The following is a 23,863-nucleotide window of genomic DNA, read 5'->3' as shown; positions in this document are numbered from 1 at the left end:
CACTCTTGATCATAGATTTTATTTGCAGTGTCCATGCGCCCTAAATAACCTCGTGCTCTGTTGTGAGGGTATATTATGAGAGCAGACCCACGGGTGCTTCATTTCCTTCTCAATCACGAAAGTCCAGCAGGAAGACTTTGAGGCACAGGGGAAGGAGGCTGGGTAGTAGAGAATCCCTAGGAACACACATCTCAAAGAACTCCAGTTACTGTACAAAGTAAGTAACTTCTCCTTCTTCTTCAAGTAGCGTCCATATGGGTGCTCCATCTCAGGGGATTCCCAAGCAGTACTTCAACTATGGCTTCAGTACAGACCATAGAACACCATCACCGAAAGCCATGTCAGCTCTGGAAACAGGCACGAGATTCTAGAAATTGATCTATTTTAGTATAATTTTTAGAAAATGTCTAACATATCCATTACCACACTACCGTCACCTGTGTACCTTTCCGAGTGTGTTCTCTACAAACAGCACTTACCGTAGTGTATTTCCCCAGCTGGCAGAGAGAGGGGAAGGTTTCCTGGTGAGCTTTTCGAATTTTCTCAGTGAGATCATCCAACTCTGCAGTCATTTCATAGTTTTCAGTAAACTCTTGCTTTGAAGGCTCTTTCTTCTTTTTGTTCCTGTCATTTCTGACCGCTAGAGACAAGAAAGGAGGCAGGTCAGGTGTGCTTAATGAGACTACTTCATAATGCTTTCACAGCTCTTCTTTAAAGTATTGCCACAGATTTTTGTTTTAAACTTCAAACACTGAAGTTAATTTGGATAGAAAATGTTGCATAAGTGTAGAAGAAAAGTATTTTTGTTTATTAAAATGCTGTCAAGAAAAAGTACATTAAGATGGGCCAATGCACCAATTTCTCATGTACACATACAGAAAGTAACTTTCCATAGCAAGCTTGAGACCTTCTGGCGATATGTCATTTACAAATAACATACTTTAAATTTCTACAGTGTCTGCCCCGTGAGGAGCTCCGCAACTTTACCCACATTGATGAAATGTCTCACAATAGCTTTGTGAGCAAGAGTTAATAACCCTGTATTATTATTACAGTTTAGGAAATTAATGCACCGAGAGTTGATGTAATTTGCTCAAAGTAACAAAGTCAGTGGCAGAGCTGGGAACACAACCCACGTCTCCTGGTTCCATGTCATGTATTTTAGCCCTAAAACCATCTCTTCCTTATAGGAATCTTTCTTTCAAAATAGTACTAGTCAAAAGATGTATCTTTTATGAATCCAAAGCACGTAGACAATGGGCAAATTTCTGGTATGGCAGGCATTTCGAAATCAATAGTAAAAATTCCAATTTAAAAAAATCCTTATGGATTCCAAGGCCAGAAGGGACTATTGTGATGATCTAGTCTGACCTCCTATGTAATACAGGCCACAGAACTATGCCAAAATAATTCCTAGGGCAGATCTTTTAGAAACATTCAATCTTGATTTAAAAATTGTCAGTGAGGGAGAATCCATCATGAGTCATGACCCCTGATAAATTGTTCCAATGGTTAATTACTCTCACTTTTAAAAATTTACACCTTATTACCAGTCTGAATTTGTCTGGCTTCTACTTCCAGCCATTGGATCATGTACCTTTCTCTGCTACACTGACGAGCCCATTATTAAATACTTGTTCTCAATGTAGGTTTTTATAAACTACAATCAAGTCACCCCATAATCTTCTCTTTGTTAAGCTAAATAGATGGAACTCCTTGAGTCAATCACTATGAGGCATGTTTTCTAAGTCTTTAATCATTCTTGTGGCTCTTCTCTGAACTCTCTTCACTTCATCAACGTCCCTCTTGAATTGTGGGCACCAGAACTGGACACAATATTCCAGCAGCGGTCACACCAGTGCCAAAAGAGAGACAAAATAATCTCTTTACTTTTACTCGACATTTCCTGTTTATACATCCCAGAATTTGGCCACAGCATCCCAATGGGAGCTGACATCAAATAATTATCCACCACAACCCCCAATTCTTTTGCAGAGTCACTGTTTCTCAGGATAGAGTCCCCCATCCTGTAAGTATGGCCTACATTCTTTTTTCATATTATGTATACATTTACATGTTGCCATATTAAAATATATATTTTCTGAAAGAGCCCAATTTACCAAGCGATCCAGATCATTCTGAATCAGTGACCTGTCCTCTTTATTATCTACCTCTCCTTCAATTTTTTTTTTGTCATCTGCAAACTTTATCAGTGATGATTTTATGTTTTTTTTCCAGGTCATTAATTAAAAAGTTAACTAGCATAGGGTCAAGAACCAGTCCCTGCATGACCCCACTGAAAACATACCCACTCAATGACAATTCCACATTTACAGTTAAATTTTGAGACCTATCAGTTAACCCGTTTTTAATCTATTTAATGTGCACCATGCTAACTTTATATCATTCTAGTTATTTAATCAAAATGTCACGTGGTACCAAGTCAAACACCTTACAGAAGTCTATTACGTCAACACTGTCACACCTTTATCAACTAAACTTGCAATCTCCTCAAAAAGAGATATCAAGTTAATTTGACAGGCTCTCTTTTCCATTAACCCATGCTGATTTGCATTAATTACATTACCCTCTTGGTTAATCAAGTCCCATGTCAGCTGCTCCATTATTTTGCTCAGGATCAATGCCAGGCTGACAGGTCTATAATTACCCTGGCCATCCCATTTACCCTTTTTAAAAATGTGCACAACATTAGCTTTCCACCAGTCTTCTAGAACTTCCCCAGTGCTCCAGAACTTATTGAAAATCAACATTAATGGTTCACCAAGCTCCTCAGCCAGATGGAGGATTCTAATGAGAAATAAAAATAAAGCTCTCCCAAACAGGCACACACACATGCTAACAGCAATACTAATACACGACCTTATTCAGCTTCCCCTATTTTGCATAATATATTCATGTTGGAAGTAGCAATTAAATGATATGTGTCCGTTCATGAATGCACAGAGGCCCTGTATCAGGCTAGGGAGCGTACATAGAAAACAGGTGAGCCATAAAGTACCTCAGTGGCTCTTATCACTGAGGTTCTGAAGTGTGGCATTTCCCAAAACACAGAGAAGGGGCCAAGAGAGGATATGCAACTTCTGTCCCATGCTCTCACTGGTTGCTGTGGGTTTTGTTTAGTTCAATAGTTGATATAGTTCCGTATTATTCCAAATTCTTGCATGTTAAAATGATCACAATTCTAAAGGCAACACATGTTTATTCGTGTGTAGAAATGACAGAGTAGGTCGTGTAGGAGAGTGGCACTATATATGAAAGGAAGCATAGAGTCAAATATAATAAAGATCTTAAATGAATCAAATTGTACCAGAGAATCTCTACAGACAGTAATTCCATGCTTGAAGAAGAAGAATATAGCAGTAGGGATATACTACCAACCATCTGACCAGGATGGTGACTGTGAAATGCTCCAGGAGATTGGAGAGGCTATAAAAATAGAAAACTCAATAATAAGGGGGATTTCAACTATCCCCATATTGACTGAGTACATGTCACTTCAGAATAGGATGAAGAAATGAAGTTTATTGACACCATAAAAGACTGCTTCTTGGAGCAGCTACTCCTGGAACCCACAAGAGGAGAGGCGATTCTTGATTTAGTCCAAGGTGGAGCACAGGATCTGGTTCAAGAGTGACTACAGCTGAATCGCTTGGTAAGAGTGACCATAATATAATTTAACATTCCTGTAAGGGGAAAAACACCAAAGAATCTCACCACAGTAGCATTTAACTTCAGAAAGAGGAACTACATAAAAACGAAGAAGCTAGTTAAACAGAAATTAAAAGGTAAAGTCACAAAAGTGAAATGCCTTCAAACTGCCTGGAAACTTTTTAAAAACACCATAATAGAGGCTCAAATTAAATGTATACCCCTAACACAAAAACATAGTCAGATGACCAAAAAAGTGCCACCACACTTAAAAGCTCTTGTCCTGTCCAAATAAAAGGCCAAGGCTCTCCTTACATCAAGCATATGGAGGATGGCTTCCCTATTATCCTGGTGAGGCTTAGGATAAAAGGTTGGAAGGTGAATGAGTTGGTTCACGTGAAATACAGAACTCGCATTGGGGGTGAACTTTGGATGTGGTCTAAGAGTGACTGTGTTAGGGAAGAATACAGAACAGGGTATGTGCCATCAGGGTTGCTATCTCCCCTACCTTTCCTGCTGAGGTAACGGTCATCAGGAATGCCGTCTTCATGGAAAGGTGAGTTAAAGAACAGTGGCCATGGGTTCAAAGGGTGGTCTAGTCAGTTCTTTTAATACTAGATTGAGGTCCATTGTGGAGTAGGAAGCTTGGGTTGGGGGAAGAGGTTCACTATGCCTTTGAGAAACCTCTTGGTAATCGGGTTGAAAAAAACTGATGCCTCCTTGGCTCAATAAGCCCTGCTAGAGGTACAAAAAGCATGGTGTCTGTGTGCCAGCCAAGGGTCCCGGTAGACCATTCAAAGGGTGTGAAGGGACCTAATGGTACCATGGTTGTCCATACCAGGGAAGCTGGGAATCAGAGGGACGATATGGCTGAGCTCCATATTAGAATTGGGCACCATAGGGTGGGTGAGAAGAGCGGCAGAAGACCACTTCCTCTTACATACTATCTGATTAACTGGACAAAAATGGGGTGCATGGCATTATGTTGCCAGCAAGTCTGGAGCGCCAGGCTCACCCCAGTACTGAGCAGAGGCAAATCTGGTGCATCAGACATCAAAGGGTCTACTGCGTACCGAAAGTCCAGCAGTGCCAAAGCCATCAGTACCGGTGGTGGTTGTCCACACTGAGATGTCTGCACCGAAGGAGTGGGTGATGTGGACCTGATACTGTAGTCCACCGGTGCCTGGTACACCAAAGACAGGTATCCAAAGAAGCCATCCTCAGGGTGGATTCCCTAGATTTCGCATGCCCAGTCGGTACCGATGATTCTTTGCCTGTGCCCACTGGGTCCTTAAACAGCCCAACATGCTCCATCAGGGCAGTACTGCACGAGACTTTGGTACCAGACTTAGATGGCTTCAGCACCATCGGTACCAAGATACCGAGTGAATCGGAGATTGTTTTTTGCTTGGTTGGGGCTCGCTTTGGGGACTCATGGCCTTTTCTTAGAGGCCTTGTGTGAGAGGATTGTGGGTGTACTTCTTGGTCTCACCTCCCTTAGAAATAGAAGGTTGCAGTGAGCATTCCTGCCATGTGGGGTCTTGGCGTAGCTGAGGGTGGTTGAAAGGCCACCTCCATTAGGAGAAGCTTGACTCCCACAACTCTCTATCCTTTCTGGATCTGGGCTTCACAGTTGTTGGCACAAACCATATTTCTGCGGTATGTGGTTCTCTCTAAGACAGCAGACACACTGCGAGGGATAAATTCCTTACAACTGAGACACTTCTTGAAGCCTGGTTAAATGGACATAACCTGTCCAGAGGGGTCCCAGATGGGGGGAGGGAGGGAGGGAGAGAGTGGAAGAAAAATGAAGTCTAAAATAAAGTTTGAGTTTTGTTTGTGTTTTTTTCTCCAAAAAGGTAGCTAAAATTAACAAATCTGAAGATATTAATGATCCACTAACAGACAGCTAAAACTCCATTTCTAGTCAAGGCAGTTGAGCAGGAACTGAGGAGAGTCAGCCTCATGGCAAAGCATTGGAAGGGGACAATGCATGCGCAGACCAAATAGACACTGCTACCAAAATTCTCCAATTAGCAGCGCAGGGATACAGACACCTACAGTGGAGCAACTGTAGGGACCCAACTCAAAGAAGAATGCAAAGTAATACTCATTAGAAAACATAATCCCAACTGCACATACAAAATGATGGGGTCTAAATTGGCTACCACCACTCAAGAAAGAGATCTTGGAGTCATTGTGGATAGTTCTCTGAAAACATCCGCTCAATGTACAGAGGCAATCAAAAGCGCTAACAGAATGTTAGGAACCATTGGGAAAGGGATAGATAAGACAAAAATATCATACTGTCTCTAAATAAATCCATAATACACTCCATCTTGAATTCTACGTGCAGTGCTGGTCATCTCATCTTTAAAAAGATATGTTAGAATTGGGAAAGGTACAGAGAAGGGCAACAAAAATGATTAGGGAATGGAACAGCTTTTCAGACTGGAAAAGAGACCGCTAAGGGGGGATATGATAGAGGTCTATAAAATCTTGACTGGTGTGGAGAAAGTAAAGAAGGAAGTGTTATTTACTCCTTTTCATAACACAAGAACAAGAGGTGACCCAATTAAATTAATAGGCAGCAGGTTTAAAACAAACAAAAAGGAAGTATTTCTTCACATAATGAACAGTCAAGCTTTGGAACTTGTTGCCAGGGGATGTTGTAAAGGCCAAAACTATTACAGCATTCAAAAAAGAACTAGATAAGTTAATGGAGAATACGTCCAACAATGGCTATTAGCCAAGATGGTCAGGGATGCAACCCCATGCTCTGAGTGTCCCTAGCTTCTGACTGCCAGAAGCCAGGAGTAGATGACAGAGGATGGATTACTTGATGATTGCCTGTCCTGTTCATTCCCTCTGAAGCATCTGGCATTGGCCACTGTTGGAAGACAGGATAGTGGGTTAGATGGACCATTGGTTTAACCCAATATGGCCATTATTATGTTCATGTATAGTGAAGTATTTGTGAAAGGGAAGCTTTAAGCTTGAAAAGAAAATGCCATTCCCTCTAGCTAATAGCATTGGATTTTAATTTTATGAACAGCTTTGTTTTCAGTGACCAACCAAATTTACAACTAAGCATAGAAGAAATGTAATGGAGAAATTATCTTCAATGTTGTATGTTACATTTCACTGATTTTAGATAATGCAGTAAAGAAAGAGAAGAATTATATTCTTCCTTCTGAATCACATTGTATGGAGAGGTAGCAAAATCCACATTAATATAAAATCCCAAAAACCAAACCAAACCAAAAAACAAATAAAACCACCTTTGTTAAGGTGAACTTTGAACGCAGTAAATCAAATATGCCTTTAAAAAGAACCCCCACACACCCGAGGAATTCAGGAGCTAGGGTTGCATTAAAAAAAATAAATTAAAAAAACAAACAAACAAAAAACCACCAACAAAATTTGAAAATTCATAGGTACCTTCACTAAACTTCTGCTCTAAACTGATGTCAGCCTCCTATCTTTCTTTCCTTGCTGGTTTAGTACTGAAAATGTGCATCACAGAACATCAACTCTATAACTGGTTTCCTATATACTTGTGTCTCATAAGAAAAAGTGCTGGATGCCTCATCACCACACAGAAATTTGCTCTTCTCAAACAGTGGGTCGGGACCCCAAAGTGGGTCATGACTCCATTTTAATGAGGTTGCCAGGGCTAGCTTAGACTTGCTAGGGCCCAAGGCCAAAGACAAAGCCTGAGCCCCACCACCCAAGGCCGAAGTCTGAAGGTTTCAGCAGGAGTCGGCAACATGTCCGTATACGGACACAAGTGTCCGTGGTAAAAATGTTGAGGTCCATGGTAATTTTTCAGGAAATGTTGAATGATTGAATGACATAACCCCACCGCCCAATGTCTGTCACTAAATACTGTAATTTTGTCAAGTGTCTGTCGCGCAACATAGTGGTGCCGACCCCTGGGTGTTGGGACTCAGGTTACAGGCCCCCTGCCTGGGGCTGAAGCCCTTGGGCTTCAGCTTTGCCCCCTCTCCTTCCTGGTGAGCAGGGCTCGGTCGGGCTCAGGCTTCAGTGTTCCGTCTTGGGGTCCTGTAGTGATTTTTATTATCAGAAAGGGGTTGTGGTGAAATAAAGTTTGAGAACCTCTGTTGTAGTTCTTGTGGTCACTGGAGAGATGAACCTTTTTGGAAGAATGGATACATACAGTAGTTTGATTTTCTCAGGGTGTCACTAGTAAGGCCAAACTAAGGCCAGTATAACTTAAAGTGTGGAGAAAAGGAGTAACAAACAAACAAACAATCAGATAAATAAAAATAAATCTGGCTTGTAACAGAAAATGAGTTGCAAACTTAACTGTGGAACAGCTGTCACTCCATAATGACATAACACATTCATTTGTAAGGCATTTTTTACTATAACCAACGTAGCAGCAAGATGCACTGAGGTCCACATTAAGAGCTTGACCATGGTCCAGCAAAGCACTTAAGCAGAAGCTTAGCTTTAAAGGATCTCATTAACTCCAGTGGAACTGCTTGCATGCTTAAAGTCAAGCACATACATAAGAGCTTTTTGGGATCAGGGTTAGAGTGCTCAGCACCTCGGAGAGCTGAGCCATGGCTTGGACTGCCATGATTGTCAGATTCTACCTTGATGCCAGTCTAAAAAAGATCATCGTGAAGCCGGGAAGAAGCGGCAGGGAAGGTAAAGTAGCAGCCCTGTTTGTAAAGGCTGTCTGTTCCCCCACCCTCCCTTTTTGCAAATAACATCCTATGGCCAAAAAATATGATTTGTTTATTGGATCTTAGGACAGAATTTAAGAACATTCTTAGAAGCTGAATAAACGTTCAGGACCTACCTTTACATCACAACTGCTTTCAAACTTACTGCATGCCAGAAGTAAATTTTAATCATTGCAGCACTTAGAGCTAAAAGGGCTGCTTAGAAAATTATGTAAACTCCCACACAGTTGCAAAGAGCAATAAACCTTTTGTAATAAAGTCCCATTTACTTATAGTTCCCTGAGCTGATTGACAAATTTGCTAAACATACGGCCTCAGCAACTACTTAGCTCAATAGCTTTGAACTGCTTGGAGAACACAAACACATTATTTAAGCTGTCTTAGGAACTGCTGCCAAGATCTTGCAGATACAAGGAGATGATTCACACGGGAATCACTTTACTGCTCCTTTGCTACTACTGTACAGCTCTTGCAGCTCCAACTCTTTGTTCAGTTTACACACAGTTGTCAATCTTTTGAAGGCCTCTTAGCAGGCCACTACCTGGTCTAGACCACATCACCCAATAGATCCTTTTTTGTCTTGTTTCTTTCCTAGCCTCTAGTGATCCTATGGATGAAACTGGAGGTGCTGGTGGTGGTGGGGAATTAAATTGGCTTCATTCACTCCAGTTTCTTTGATTTAATTTTTGGTGACTTAAACCCTCCCATCCCACTGCATTTAAATCAGATATTCTATCCCTACTGTCCACCTTTGTCTCAACTAGGGCTAAACAAGTCAAACCAGATCCAGTGGCGAGTCCACATTCCACATAAGATAACAACATAAAACGCTGCAACGTAGCACATGATTTCCGAAATGGTACAGGTTTTCAATACTACAAAGCACTGCACGTGTTCAACTACATCTGTAATTCAGTGCAAAAGTTGAAGGTAAGGCACAGTCACGTTTAAAGGTATTAAACACACACACACAAATCAGTCAATTCAAAAGACACAGTCACTGTGGAAACACTAACTGTCACACTGTGCATGTGTAGGATTTTGGATTACAGCCTGTGCTGTATTTTCAGTCTTACCTTTCGATATCTTGCTATCTACATGTATATGATCACATTAATCCCTGGTGTAACTCCACTGACGCTAATAAAGTTACACTAGCTATGAATCTTGCCTATAATCTTTAATGTGTCCGAGTTAAAGTTATTGTAGGAAATCTCAATTCAATTTTTTTTGTGTGCACTAAATTCTGAGAACTCAGTAGCTGCATTATTTAAGTTAGTTTAGTTTATTGTTTGCGTGCATGTAAAATTGCTGCATGCTACTTTGGCAGTCCCCCAGCAACTAACCCAAACAGTTCTGCAGGCAATGACTAATCTGCCTTGCCTGTTTACCTGCCTGCCCTCCACTGCTCTGGCGTCAAGATGACCAGGTGTTCTCTCCCCAATTTAAAAACAGACACGGGGCCATAATTTGCCCATTTGCTCCTGGATTAAAGTATATCAGTGTTGCTTTAATGTTACTCCAGAAGTCCTACATGCCTTGAGCCATGCTGAGACCCTGGATCTCATTTCCACCTGGGAGAAGCATCAGTACAGGAAGCTCTTGTGGCCAGCCCATGGAATAAAGAACTTTTTGGAGACACTGCTAGGCAGATGTCCATGAGAGGCCACAATTGGGATAATGAACCATTCAGGATAAAGAACAAACAGCTCAGGACTTGCATTCAAGTCACGGATGCCAGGAAAAAGTCTGGGAGTGGAAATGTTATCTCGCCGTTTTTTGAGGAGCTGGACTATATTTTGATCAATTACATGACCACCCAATCCAGGACGGTTGTGGACCCTGATGCCTGCTCTCTCTCCCCCACTCCCATGGACAAACAGCAAGACTTATCAGAGGATGAACGTGAGGAGGCCAGTGAAGAGCTGTGCCCAGAAAACCAGGATCTCTTTGGGACTCAGGACTCTGATGATGGCCATGTAGAAGGTGAGCCCGATTCCTGCTGAGCAGCAACCAACCCCAATTCCCAACCAGAAACCCAGGCTGGGATTGAGGCAGCAGATCTACTCCAGGGACCCTTGGCATGTATGGATCTACCTTTACAATATATTGTTATTACTTGGCTATACTGCTCTGTGCTAGCTTCTGTTCTGGATGCCCCATGGCCACATCCATTTTAGGGTGGTGTGAGCTAGCAACTTTTACGAGTCTCGAACAACTGGCCTCCAAGTCTCCCTTACTCTGCCCCCATTGTCTGTTTGGCCCCCTCACACACATTTTCAAAATGGCAGCTGCTTTGGCAGTGCAGTTGGCTTATGTCATGCTAAAACCCCAACTACTGACACTTTTCAAGCCCATAGCATGGAGGACATATGCCCCTCTACCTATTTTCCTGCCCCTGCCCCGCATCTTCTCTACCCAGCTAACTCCACTGCCAAAAACCAAACCAAAACCCGTTTTGCCAGCTCAAAATGGTGGTTGACAGCATAGCCAGGAGAGGCTGATCAGGCATGCAACCATCTCAATAGAGCATGAGCTGGCCCAGACTGGACCTTCAGGAAGCAGTTCAAATCTTTGCAACCAAGAAGACACGGAAAGCACCACTTATTATTCAAACAGATAAAAAGGCCAGTGTCACAATGCAGACAAGAAAAGTTAACTTTCAAATGTGTGAACAACAAATGTAAATGTTACTTAAAATTTTTGAACAAGGCATTTTAAGTTGTTAGTTCTCCTTTATTGGGGTAGGAGAGGGGTATTACAGGAAGAAGGCAGAATTGAGACCTTTCAAAATTTTGGCCCAAGCAAGGGGACATGGAGGTGTCATTTGAGCTCCCTGCCTCAGGTGTCAAAATGTTGTGGGCCGGCCCTGTTTCAGTACTTACCTATAGGCATTCAAGCTGGGAAAAAAAAGTACCCTATGGCCAAAATTAACACTGCATTTAATTTCATGTGTGAATGTAGCCTCCTTCTCATGTTACAAGGAAGTTATCTATATAGGACTAAATTTCATGACTGTTCTATACATTCCAAAAATGCTCTAATCAAAAACAAACAATAGAATACTCCTGAAAATAATATGGTCATACTTGACCAAGTGGCTGTAGGAAGGTTTACCAACAATACATATTACTAAGAATCTCATTCATGTCTTAACAGCAGTGCAGGTATATATATGGCCACCACAAGCCTGCCAAACTCTAGGCAATTATAAATGAACTGGCTTTCCAAAGCAATGATTTTCAGACTATACAATATTTGGCTGAAGATGTACCTGCACAATCTTTAAACTGAGCAGAAAACCATCTTAAATGAATTCACACACCAAAACTTGGGTTTTGACATATTTGGAATGACTTGAACTGCCTAATCCAATCTCTGTGGACAGAGTCTGTTGGGATACATACATATAGACACCCACACACCCCTCTACCCTGATATAACACTGTCCTCGGGAGCCAAAAAATCTTACCACGTTATAGGTGAAACAGCGTTATATCGAACTTGCATTGATCCTCCGGAGTGCACACCCCCACTTCCCCCCCCCTCGAGCGCTGCTTTACTGCATTATATCCAAATTTGTGTTATATCGAGTTATGTTATATTGGGGTATTCCATACATAATCCATATATCCATGTAATATGTTATAGGTCTAGTGTGGATGAAGTGTGTTTGACGTGAGTTGTGTGTTGACAACTGAAGCAAGAATTTGAGGTTGTAAGCGGTCAAGGGCTGTTTATGAAAAATAACTTTGTTATGAGAAAGATGGAGAAATACCAGATAAGGAAACAACACTGGGGGCATTGCCATGACAATGTACCTGTTGCAATGTATCTGCTGCATTTGTGAACAAGAACTGGGGAAAGAGGAAGATCTTGAGCCTGGGACTGTTTCTAAACATCTTGGGTTTTGGCAATTTGCCCAGAACTCTCTCTTTGAAATTGCCCAGACAACTGACAACATGATGGAATGGATTATAAAATATGTTCAATACACTTGCAATTTGGAGTCATTTGTGGATCCAGAGCCCTGTTTGGATTAAGATGTGGTAATGATGATTCCTCACATCTGGTGATAGGACTGAATGTCAGCTGGCCATTGGGACTTCAATTCTGATCTTCGGACTCTGGCGTCGCATGCTCGGGTTATGAATGTGGAGTGAGTGGTTTATTTTGTAAGCAATGAAGAGTATTTGTGAATTATATACCAACACTCAAGTATAAGGGGGTAGCCGTGTTAGTCTGTATCCATAAAAACAACAACGAGTCTGGTGGCACCTTAAAGACTAACAGATTTATTTGGGCATAAGCTTTCGTGGGTAAAAACCCACTTCTTCAGATGCACACTGTGTCTGGTATCGGCCTGCTCCCCTATCTTGTAGGGAGACTTCTGCTGCGGGTCTAACATGTCAACCGAAAATATCAGAGTAAAAATAGTCAGTTTAGTATTAGCCGTATGGCTACAAATATAAAAGCAAATCATACCAAAAATTGATTATCCTGTAGTTTATCAGAGAAATCAACATGTTAGCTGCCCACTTCAACAGATCCAAGAAAATATCTAGAATCAAGTGTAATAGTATTTCTATGGTAGAGACACATTATTGGAGAAATTTGGTAAAGAACTTGGCATGCTCTCTCTTTTCTCCAGGTGTGAAATGAACATAATATATTTTAAAGGGATTCAAACCTGCAGATGGGTTCTTGTACAGAAATAATGTTCTGCTCTAGTGAGTCTCCCCTGATCTATCACCAGAATCTTCTGACATTATTCCATTCAGTCCAAAAGCAATGAAAGATATGGTCCAGCATTCAAAAGACATCATACAGCATGTTGTGTCCATGTAAATTAGTTGTTCCAGGCATTGGCGGTAACTGTTTTAAAAATCAGGTGAATCTGAACTCTGCCTGGTAGCTTTGCATTATTCATTATGTAATTGCTGTGTTTTATTAGAAATATGATCTATTATAACCTTGAATACAGTATATTAAATGATATTGAAAATTAGATTATTCTGATTATGAGAGAAGTGAGAAAGATACTAAACATTCGTACGACTGATAATCAATCAGTGTATGCATCTGAGTGCAATAAAAATCAATCAGAAGCTAGTGCCTTTAAATCTAATTTTTTAAGCATGACATTTTCCTCCGAGTTTCTTTCTTAAATGTCACCCTCTTCTACAACAGTGATTGATTCTGTCCCCAGGGATAGTCAGTCACTCCAACTGTTTCATCTGCGGCACAGAAAATCTCTGGTCCACATTTTTTCTAAATATCAAATTAATCACAGTAATAACAATATATTTTCATCCAAATGTGAATTTTTTTGGAGTGCTATAAATTTGTGTCACCAAATGGAGAGAAGTAAGATTCTTAAAATGTAAATAGGTCAGATTCTAATGAATGAATTTTCACTGGCAGTTTAACATTAACATCTAGAAAAGGAACAAACACCTTCCACTAAACTTCACGTAACAAGGGCAAGGATTTTGCTTGTTTAAAATAAAATTCCTTTACAAGTTTTCAGTTAAAGACGAACAAATTGCTTGCTATAACTATCTATGAATTGCCCGGCCCTTGAAACCATCCTTATTAGACCACTGTAAATACAGGGGAGTACCTCGTTATCAATAGCACTGGGGGCTCTATTCTTCCATTTATGCATAGGGGATTTATATGGTCTCTCCCACTCCAATTAATGAGAGTCACACATCTATATTCTTTGTGTGTGAGGGAGCTGTATGCTTACTATATCAGGGTGTGAGTAAAAAGAGTAGGTTTCATTATGACTGATATAAATGGGAGTACTACTATTAGTTTTATGTAATGGTCTGAGACCTAATTTGTGGTTTAAGGGATTCTGTCAACCTGAAAAGACACATTTCTACCAGGAAATTTTGTACCTTTGTCACAAGTAACAGTTAAAGGTTCTGAAAACTAAAAGAAGCTAGCAAGAAGGGTTCTAAGTCCTTTTTGTTTGTGTGACTGATAAGTAACAAGCAGTACTTGAGCTGGGAAGCAGGTACAAAAGATATATGTCTTTTCCATTCTGAATGTATTAGAAGAAAGCTGAAAAGCAAAAAAAAATTTCCTTGAAGTTTTTTTCAGTCTACCTTCCCTGTCATTTTAAAGTTAAAAGAAACAATGGTAGAAAACCAAATAAAGTATAAAATGAAATAGTGTAAACAAATCTTTTTTTGTTTTCGTGCTTTTAGAATAATCTCTTCTTAATTGCCCACAAGTTTCCGATGAACTTAGCAGTTTGCATAGGATATAGTTGCCCTCTGTTACTTTGGTTTTCTAAAACTGCTGATCCAAGACTTAGACCCAAATCCAATGTTAAAGGAGAAGCCTGGTCCAAAAGGCTGTTTTGCCTGACTACTGAAAAAACCATTATTCTCCCAGAGAACTCCACAAAAAGTTCAGATACAAAAAAAACCCTACAAAGCTGATTGCCTCTTCCACCTTCAGAAGGAGATATGCCAATGAACAGACTTCTAAAGGCAAGGCCAGCATGAATAATTATATAAGCGTCACTTGTAGCAGGCCAGGGAATGCACAGAACCTACTCATACTGTGACCTCATGAGTTCTGTGGGAACCGGTGGAAGCCTTGAAGAACAAGGAGGACAGAACACAAGCCATTCTGAGAACAAAAATTCCAGACCTCGGAAACAAGATAGAAATTTTCGCTTCTAAACTTCTGGAGTTGGGTAGCAAATCAGACACTATAAAGTCATAGGGACAGAATGGCAGCAGATGGGTAAAACGAAGTTAATGAAAAAAGGCACGGGTGGGCAGGAGGAGTGAAATCTGGCACAATCTGGTCAGAGTCAGGAGCAGTCAGATGCTGGGTGCACCAAAGGACAGAGTCTATGACATTGGCTGAACAGATAATAGATCAAGGTCTCTATGGACAGGAATTTTAACTGCCATCACTGCTGTATCTAGGCATTGATATAAAGGAGAAAAATACATATGCTAAGCATTGCTATAAGATTCCACCAAAGTTGAAATGGAAATGTATTTAATGAGAAAAAGATGATTACTCACCTTTGTAACTGTTGTTCTTCGAGATGTGTTGCTCATATCCATTCCAGTTAGGTGTGTGTGCACCAAGTGCACGTTCGTCGGAAGACTTTTTACCCTAGCAACACTCGGTGGGTCGGCTGGGCGCTCCCTGGAGTGGCGCTGCTATGGCACCGGATATATATCCCTGCTGACCCAGCCACCCCTCAGTTCCTTCTTGCTGGCTACTCTGACAGTGGGGAAGGAGGGTGGGTTTGGAATGGATATGAGCAACACATCTTAAAGAACTACAGTTACAAAGGTGAGTAACCGTCTTTTCTTCTTCGAGTGATTGCTCATATCCATTCCAGTTAGGTGATTCCCAAGCCTTATCTAGGCGGAGGGGTCGGAGTGAGATGTGGCAGAATGGAAAACTGCTCAGCCAAAGGCTGCATCATCTCTAGACTGTTGAACCAGAGCATACTGTGAAGCAAAGGTGTGGACCGAGGACCAGGTAGCTGCGCGACATATTTCCTGGACTGGTACATGAGCCAGGAAGGCAGCTGATGAAGCCTGAGCCCTGGTAGAACGTGCGGTGAGATGGCCCGAGGGAACATGAGCCAAGTCATAGCAAGTGCGGATGCACGCCGTCACCCAAGAGGAGATTCTCTGGGAGGAGACAGGTAGGCCCTTCATTCGGTCAGCTACTGCAACAAAGAGTTGGGGCGATTTACGAAAGGGGTTCATCCGTTCAATATAAAATGCGAGCGCCCTACGGACATCTAGGGAGTGCAATTGTTGTTCTCATTAAGATGAGTGTGGCTTCGGAAAGAAGACCGGAAGGAAGATGTCCTGATTGGTATGGAAGGCCGATACCACTTTAGGGAGTAATGCTGGGTGTGGTCGCAACTGCACCTTGTCCTTGTGAAAGACAGTATATGGTGAGTCCACCATGAGCGCTTGAAGCTCGGAGACTCGCCTGGCCGATGCAATGGCTACAAGGAAAACTGTCTTCCAGGACAGGTATAGCAGCGAGCAAGTTGCCAACAGCTCAAACAGTGGAGACATAAGTCTGTTTAAGACTAGGTTGAGGTCCCAGGTAGGGGCAGGGCGGCACACTTGGGGGTATAGGCGTTCCAGGCCCTTGAGAAATCTAGTAACTATAGGGTGCAAGAACACGGAGCGGCCACTCTCCCCTGGGTGAGAAGATAGAGATGGCCGCCAAGGGCACCCTCAATGAATATACCGCCAGGCCCTGTTGGTTAAGAGACCAGAGGTAGTCCAAGATGGTAGGGATTGCGACCTCACTGGGAGTAACATTATGCGTTCCGCACCAGCAGGAGAAACACTTCCACTTGGCGAGATACGTTGACCGAGTGGAAGGCTTCCTGCTACCCAGGAGTACTTGTTGTACCGAAGCAGAGCAACGCAACTCTGACTGGTTTAGCCACGCCGTGAGGTGAAGGGGCTGCAGGTCTGGGTGGCAAAGTCCTGCGTTATGAAGTCTAGGTGGAGTGGCAGGGTAATTGGGTTGGCTATCGACAGGTCTAGCAGTGTGGTGTACCAGTGTTGCCTGGGCCAGGCTGGAGCGATCATGATTAGTTGCGCTCTGTCCCTGCGGAGTTTTAGCAGGACCCTGTGAACCAGCGGGAACGGTGGGAAGGCATAGAGCAGCTGGTTCTTCCACGGCATTAGGAATGCGTCCGATATCGACTCCGGTGAAAGACTCTGGAAGGAGCAGAACATCTGGCATTTCCTGTTCACGCGGGAGGTGTACAGGTCTATGTGGGGAAATCCCCACTTCTGGAAGACCGAATGAATAACATCCAGGCATATCAACCACTCGTGGCACAGGAAGGACCTGCTCAGTTGATCCGCTAGAGTGTTCCGAACCCCTGGGAGAAAGGACGCTACCAGATCTATCAAGTGGGCTATGCAAAAGTCCCAGAGTCAGATGGTCTCCTGACAAAGGGGGGAAGATCGAGTCCCTCTCTGTTTGTTTATGTAATACATGGCCGTTGTGTTGTCTGTAAACACTAAGACACAACGGCCTTGTAGATGTTGCTGGAACGCCTGGCACGCCAGGTGGACTGCTTTCAGCTCTCGGACATTTATGTGTAGCGCCAGTTTCTGAGACGACCAGAGGCCTTGTGTACGAAGGGGTCTGAGGTGAGCATCCCAGCCAAGAGATGACGCATTTGTCGTCAGGGACATTGAGGGTTGGGGTGGATGGAACGGCAGCCCTGCACACACCAGGGAGGGAGTCAGCCACCAGTCTAGGGAGCCTAGAATGCTCGGGGGAATGGTGACTATTGTGTCTATTGGATCCCTGCCCAGGCGGTATACCGAGTTGAGCCAAGTTTGGAGAGGACAGAGGTGGAGTCTGGCGTATTTGGTCACGAATGTGCAGGCAGCCATGTGACCTAGGAGACCGAGACAAGTGCGCGCCGAGGTCATCAGGAAATTCTGCAGACCTCGGATGATTGCTGCCATTGCCTGAAACCGCGGCTGTGGTAAGGAGGTCTTGGCTAGATTGGAGTCCAGGGTAGCTCCTATGAAGTCTAGCCTCTGCATGGGAACCAGAGTGGATTTCTCCATATTGATCATCAGGCCTAGACGTGTGAATAGGTCCCTGACGATGCCCACATGCTGGGTGACTTGTGTCTCGGAGGTTCCTTGGATTAGCCAATCGTCCAGATACGGAAATACGTGTATGCGACGTCGGCGGAGATATGCGGTGACTATGGCCATACACTTTGCAAATACCCTTGGGGCTGTAGAAAGGCCAAAGAGCAGGACCGTACACTGGAAGTGCTGACGGTCAGCTACGAAGGGAAGGTACCTCCTGTGCGGAGGAAAGATGGCAATGTGAAAGTACGCATCCTTCATATCGAGGGCAGCATACCAGTCTCCAGGATCCAAGGATGGGATAATGGACCCCAGGGATACCATGCGGAACTTCAACTTTATCATAAACTTGTTGAGTCCTCGCAGGTCTAGGATAGATCTGAGACCTCCCTTTGACTTGGAGATTAGGAAATAAATGGAGTAAAACCCCGTGCCCTTTTCGTCCTTTGGTACCTCCTCTATCGCTCCCATGGCGAGGAGCGTCCGCACCTCTTGCAAGAGGAATTGCTCATGAGAGGGGTCCCTGAAGAGGGACGGGGTTGGAGGGTGGGATGGTGGGACTGAAACAAATTGGAGGTGGTATCCACATTTCACCGTGCGTAGGACCCAGAGATCTGAGGTTAACTGGGACCACGCTGGGAGGAAGTAGGAGAGACGGTTGGAGAAGGGAGGAAAAGGATCCTGCCTTGTAGCTGGTACGCTGTCCTTGGGTGCACCTTCAAAAGTTGGATTTTGGTCCCGCTGGTGGTTTCGAGGGACCTTGGTATGGCCCCCTTGCGGTCCTGACTGGCATCTACGCCCACCTCGTCCGCGCCGCCTGCCCAAGTCTTGTCTGTGTCTAGGCACGAAGTATGGGTGATGAGGCTGGGGACGGAAAGGCCTGCGTTGAGTCACCGGCGTATGTATGCCTAGAGAACGCATTATGACCCTATTGTCATTCAGGCTTTGCAGCCTAGGGTCAGACTTTTCCGAAAAAAGACCTTTGCCATCAAACGGCAAGTCCTGGATGGTATACCGTAGCTCCAGTGGGAGGTTGGAAACCTGCAGCCATGAGATGCGTCTCATGGCAACGCCTGAGGCCAGAGTCCTGGATGCTGAATTGGCGGCATCTAGCGAGGCCTGGAGGGAAGTTCTGGCCACTTTGGCAGCGAACTCTTGGTGGGAGTCTTGAGGGAGTAGCTCCGTAAATCTACCCACCTCCGCCCAGGTGTTGTAATTATAGCAGCTGAGCAGGGCTAGTTGATTTGCCACCCAGCACTGTAGGGCGCCTGCCCAATACACTTTTCGGCTGAGCAGGTCCATTTTCCTAGCCTCTTTCGACTTCGGGCTGGCGCCTGTTGGTCATGGCGCTCCCTCTCATTCACAGACTGAACGACTAGTGAGCAGGGCTCAGGAGGATGGACATACAAATACTCGTACCCCCTAGAGGGTACCATGTATTTACGCTTGACTCCCCTGGCTGCAGGAGGGATAGAGGCTGGGGATTGCCATATAGTGTCGGCATTGGCTTGGATGGTCCGGATAAATGGTAGAGCCACTCTGGTGGGGGTATCCGCCAACAGAATGCTCACTACCGGGTCCTCTACCTCTGGGACCTCCTCCACCTGGAGGTTCATATTGAGTGCTACCCTCCTGAGGAGGTCCTGATGAGCTCTCAAGTCGATTGGAGGAGGGCCCGAGGAGGATGTCCCTGCCACCGCCTCATCCGGAGAAGAGGAAGAGGAGATGCCGGGGATGAGTGGGTCCTGTGTGGCCTCTTGCTCTTGGGCCACCTCCTGCTCCAGTGGGACTGGGGAGACCGGTGGGTGGACTGGTGCTTCCTCTGTACCAGCTGGAGGGGGATAGTTAGCTGTAGCCTCTGGCACTTGGTGCTCTGATGGGGCAGAGCGAGACGGACCTACTGGAGCACCTTGGGCCTGGTGGTACGCCCAAGGTGTCCAGAAGGACCACTGATGTGGGCCTTGGTCCTGGGTCTGGGCCTCCTGAAAGACTCCGGTGGGCACATCCGAATCGCGGTCCGGAGCATAAGAGCTGTCCGCGTGAGACGACACTGAAGTGTGTCTGGATGGCCATGGAGGAGCGGAGAAGCCCTGGGCAGTTTCTATCCCTGGCGGACCTTGCTCTACTCGACACCGGAGACTGGTACCGGGAAGCATACCAGTACCAGGAATGAGATTGGGAGCTGCGACTGGAGCGGTGCCGGGAGGTCGACCGAGATCTCAAGGCTCGATGTCGGGAGCAGCTACGGGAGTCACGGTGCCTGGATCAGTGCTGAGAGTAGCGTGCCGGCAAATGGGATGCCGACTGGTGCCACGAGTGTGACCAGTACTGAGGAGGAGAACGGTGCCGGGACTGCGAGCGACATCAGGAGCGGAAGCACCGTCTCGACCTAGAACGTCTGTGGGACTAACCTGGTCTCCTACCTTGAAGGAACGTTCTCTGGCATGTCTGTCATACCAGGCCTTTTGCTCTTCTTGAGCATCCTTTAGGTTCTCTCTAGCAAGGGCTAAAGAGTGTCGGAGGGTGCTTTGTAGGTTGCTTACAAAGTCCAGAATGTTAGTTCCTGGAGAAGGCGTAAACCCCTCCCATTGCTGCTTCACCAACTGTAATGGCCCCTTAACCTCGTGACCATACACAAGTTCAAATGGTGAAAACCCTAAACTGGGATGTGGTACAGCCCTGTAGGCAAACAGCAACTGCTGCAACACTAGGTCCCAATTATTGGAGAATTCGTTGATGAATTTTCGTATCATGGCCCCCAAAGTTCCATTGAACCTTTCCACCAGGCCATTGGTTTGATGGTGGTATGGGGTGGCAACCAAGTGATTCACCCCATGAGTTTCCCACAGTTTTTCCATGGTCCCTGCCAGGAAATTAGACCCTGAATCTGTAAGGATGTCAGAGGGCCAACCTACCCTGGCAAAGATGTCTGTTAGGGCCAGGCACACAGTGTTAGCCCTGGTGTTGCCTAGAGCTACTGCTTCTGGCCATCGGGTAGCAAAGTCCACTAAAGTCAGTACGTACTGCTTTCCTCTGGGCGTCTTTTTTGGGAAAGGGCCCAGAATATCCACAGCTACTCGCTGAAATGGGACCTCAATTATGGGGAGTGGCTGGAGAGGGGCCTTGACCTGGTCTTGAGGCTTTCCCACTCTTTGGCATACCTCACAAGACCGGACATACTTGGCAACGTCCTTGCCCATCCCCTCCCAGTGGAAGGACTTCCCCAACCGGTCTTTGGTTCTGTTCACCCCAGCATGGCCACTGGGATGATCATGGGCTAAGCTTAAGAGCTTCCCTCGGTACTTAGTTGGAACCACCAACTGTTTTTGCGGCTGCCATTCTTCCCGGTGTCCACCAGAAAGAATTTCCTTGTATAAAAGTCCTTGGTCTATAACAAACCGGGATCGATTAGAAGAGCTGAGAGGCGGTGGGGTGCTCCGTGCCGCCGCCCAAGCTTTCTGAAGGCTGTCATCCTCTTCCTGCTCAGCCTGGAACTGTTCCCTTGAGGCTGGGGTCACCAGTTCTTCCTCAGACTGTGGACTTGGGCTTGGTCCCTCTGGAAGCGATGTAGGTGATGGGGTTGTTTCCGTTGCTGGTGAACCGCTCTCCGCTGGTGCACCTGAGGGTATTTCAGGCTCTGGCTGAGCCTTTTGGGTATGGCTGTCTGTTGCTTCTGCCAGTTTTGGCTCGCTGGCACCCTCTGGCGTTGAGTTTGAAGATGTAGTTGCACTTGCTGGTGCTGGTTGCTGTTCCAGTTCCGGGCCTGGGACTGGAGGTGCTGTGGCTGTTTCAGTGGTAGGCATGGAATCCGGGTCCACTACCTCTGTCTGGGTCTCTGGTAACACAGACGGGGCCTCTGTGGACGGCTCAGGAACAGGAATGGGTCTGGAAGCTTGCCTGGTTTGGCTACGTGTAACCATTCCCGAGTGTCAAAAGGCCTTTACCCAACTTAAGGCAACGCTCATGTCTGACCCTGTGCTCAGGGCACCGGATTTTGACAAGCCATTCCTAGTAACCACAAATGCATCTGAGCGTGGTATAGGAGCAGTGCTCATGCAGGAAGCAACAGATCACAACTTCCATCCTGTCGTGTTTCTCAGCAAGAAACTGTCTGAGAGGGAAAGTCACTGGTCAGTCAGTGAAAAGGAATGCTATGCCATTGTGTACGCCCTGGAAAAGCTACGCCCATATGTTTGGGGACGGCGGTTCCAACTACAAACTGACCATGCTGCACTAAAGTGGCTTCATACTGCCAAGGGGAACAACAAAAAACTTCTTCGTTGGAGTTTAGCTCTCCAAAATTTTGATTTTGAAATTCAACACATCACAGGAGCTTCTAATAAAGTTGCTGATGCACTCTCCCGTGAGAGTTTCCCAAAATTCAGTAGTTAAAAAGTGTTCTTAAAATGTAGAAGTCTGTTAGTTATATACTTAGGAGTATATGTAAAGGTGTATGTGTTGTATTAATCTGTTTATTTTCAAGTTCTAGAAGGAAATCGCCGCCAGAGAGCTTCCCCACTGTCTGCAATTTGGGGGGCGTGTCATAAACAGATAGCTAAGGGTTAATGTCTCTTTCACCTGAAGCACCTGACCAGAGGACCAATCAGGAAACCGGATTTTTTCAACTTTGGGTGGAGGGAATTGAGTGTCTTTTGTCTTTTGTCGTCTGCCTGCTTTCTCTGAGCTTTGGAGAAGTAGTTCTACTTTCTAGTCTTCTGTTTCTAAGTGTAAGGACAAAGAGATCAGATAGTAAGTTATATGGTTTCTTTTCTTTGGTATTTGCATGAATATAAGTGCTGGAGTGCTTTGATTTGTATTCTTTTTGAATAAGGCTGTTTATTCAATATTCTTTTAAGCAATTGACCCTGTGTTGTATCATCTTAATACAGAGAGAACATTTGTACTTATTTTTCTTTCTTTTTATATAAAGCTTTCTTTTAAGACCTGTTGGAGTTTTTCTTTACTTCAGGGAAATTGAGTCTGTACTCACCAGGGAATTGGTGGGAGGAAGAAATCAAGGGGAGATTTGTGTGTTGGATTGCTAGCCTGATTTTTGCATTCCCTCTGGGGGAATAGGAAAGTACTTTTTGTTTCCAGGATTGGGAACAGAGAGGGAGATTCACTCTGTTTGGGTTCACAGAGCTTGTGTCTGTGTATCTCTCCAGGAGCACCTGGAGGGGGGAAGGGAAAAAGGATTATTTCCCTTGGTTGTAAGACTCAAGGGATTTGGGTCTTGGGGTCCCCAGGGAAGGTTTTTCAGAGGGACCAGAGTGCCCCAAAACACTCTAATTTTTTGGGTGGTGGCAGCAGGTACCAGGTCCAGGCTGGTGGCTAAGCTTGGAGGTTTTCATGCTAACCCCCATATTTTGGACGCTAAGGTCCAAAAACTGGGACTAAGGTTATGTCAGACTGGTGCCACGAGTGTGACCAGTACTGAGGAGGAGAACGGTGCCGGGACTGCGAGCGACATCAGGAGCGGGAGCACCGTCTCGACCTAGAACGTCTGTGGGACCGCGATCTTGAACGGTGCCGGTCCGCCGTGCCGACAGAAGGTGGTCTTATCAAGGCCGGCTTGCCTAGAGACTGTATTACCCTCACCGGCGGTGCCGGGGGTAGAGGCAGTGTCGACTCTGTCATGGTAATCAGATCCCTTGCCGTTGAGAATGTCTCCGGCGTGGATGGGATAGCAAGCTCTACCACGCGCCAGAGAGCTAACAGGCATCGGACTCTACACACCTTGTAGGACCGGAATCGATGGTGCCGACGTTGTCGGTGCCGTGGCGGGTGTTGGCGCCGGGTGATCCAACTGAGATGAGCTCTCTGGCTGTGATGCAGGCGGCA

At 45.0% G+C, this 23,863-nt stretch overlaps 1 protein-coding gene across 3 annotated transcripts in view; it reads right to left on the bottom strand.

The window, feature by feature from the left end:
• RARB (retinoic acid receptor beta) overlaps positions 1 to 23,863 on the bottom strand; it is a 674,993-nt gene that overhangs the window by 28,785 nt on the left and 622,345 nt on the right. For all 3 annotated transcript variants that reach the window (XM_050938490.1, XM_050938491.1, XM_050938492.1), the window contains one exon: positions 480 to 640. In XM_050938490.1, the coding sequence (XP_050794447.1) occupies positions 480 to 640 (161 nt within the window). The remainder of the gene's footprint in view (positions 1 to 479; positions 641 to 23,863) is intronic.

Source organism: Gopherus flavomarginatus, chromosome 2 (assembly GCF_025201925.1).
Source record: "Gopherus flavomarginatus isolate rGopFla2 chromosome 2, rGopFla2.mat.asm, whole genome shotgun sequence".
Lineage (NCBI taxonomy): Eukaryota > Metazoa > Chordata > Testudines > Testudinidae > Gopherus > Gopherus flavomarginatus.
This window is presented reverse-complemented; position numbering and strand designations above follow the sequence as displayed.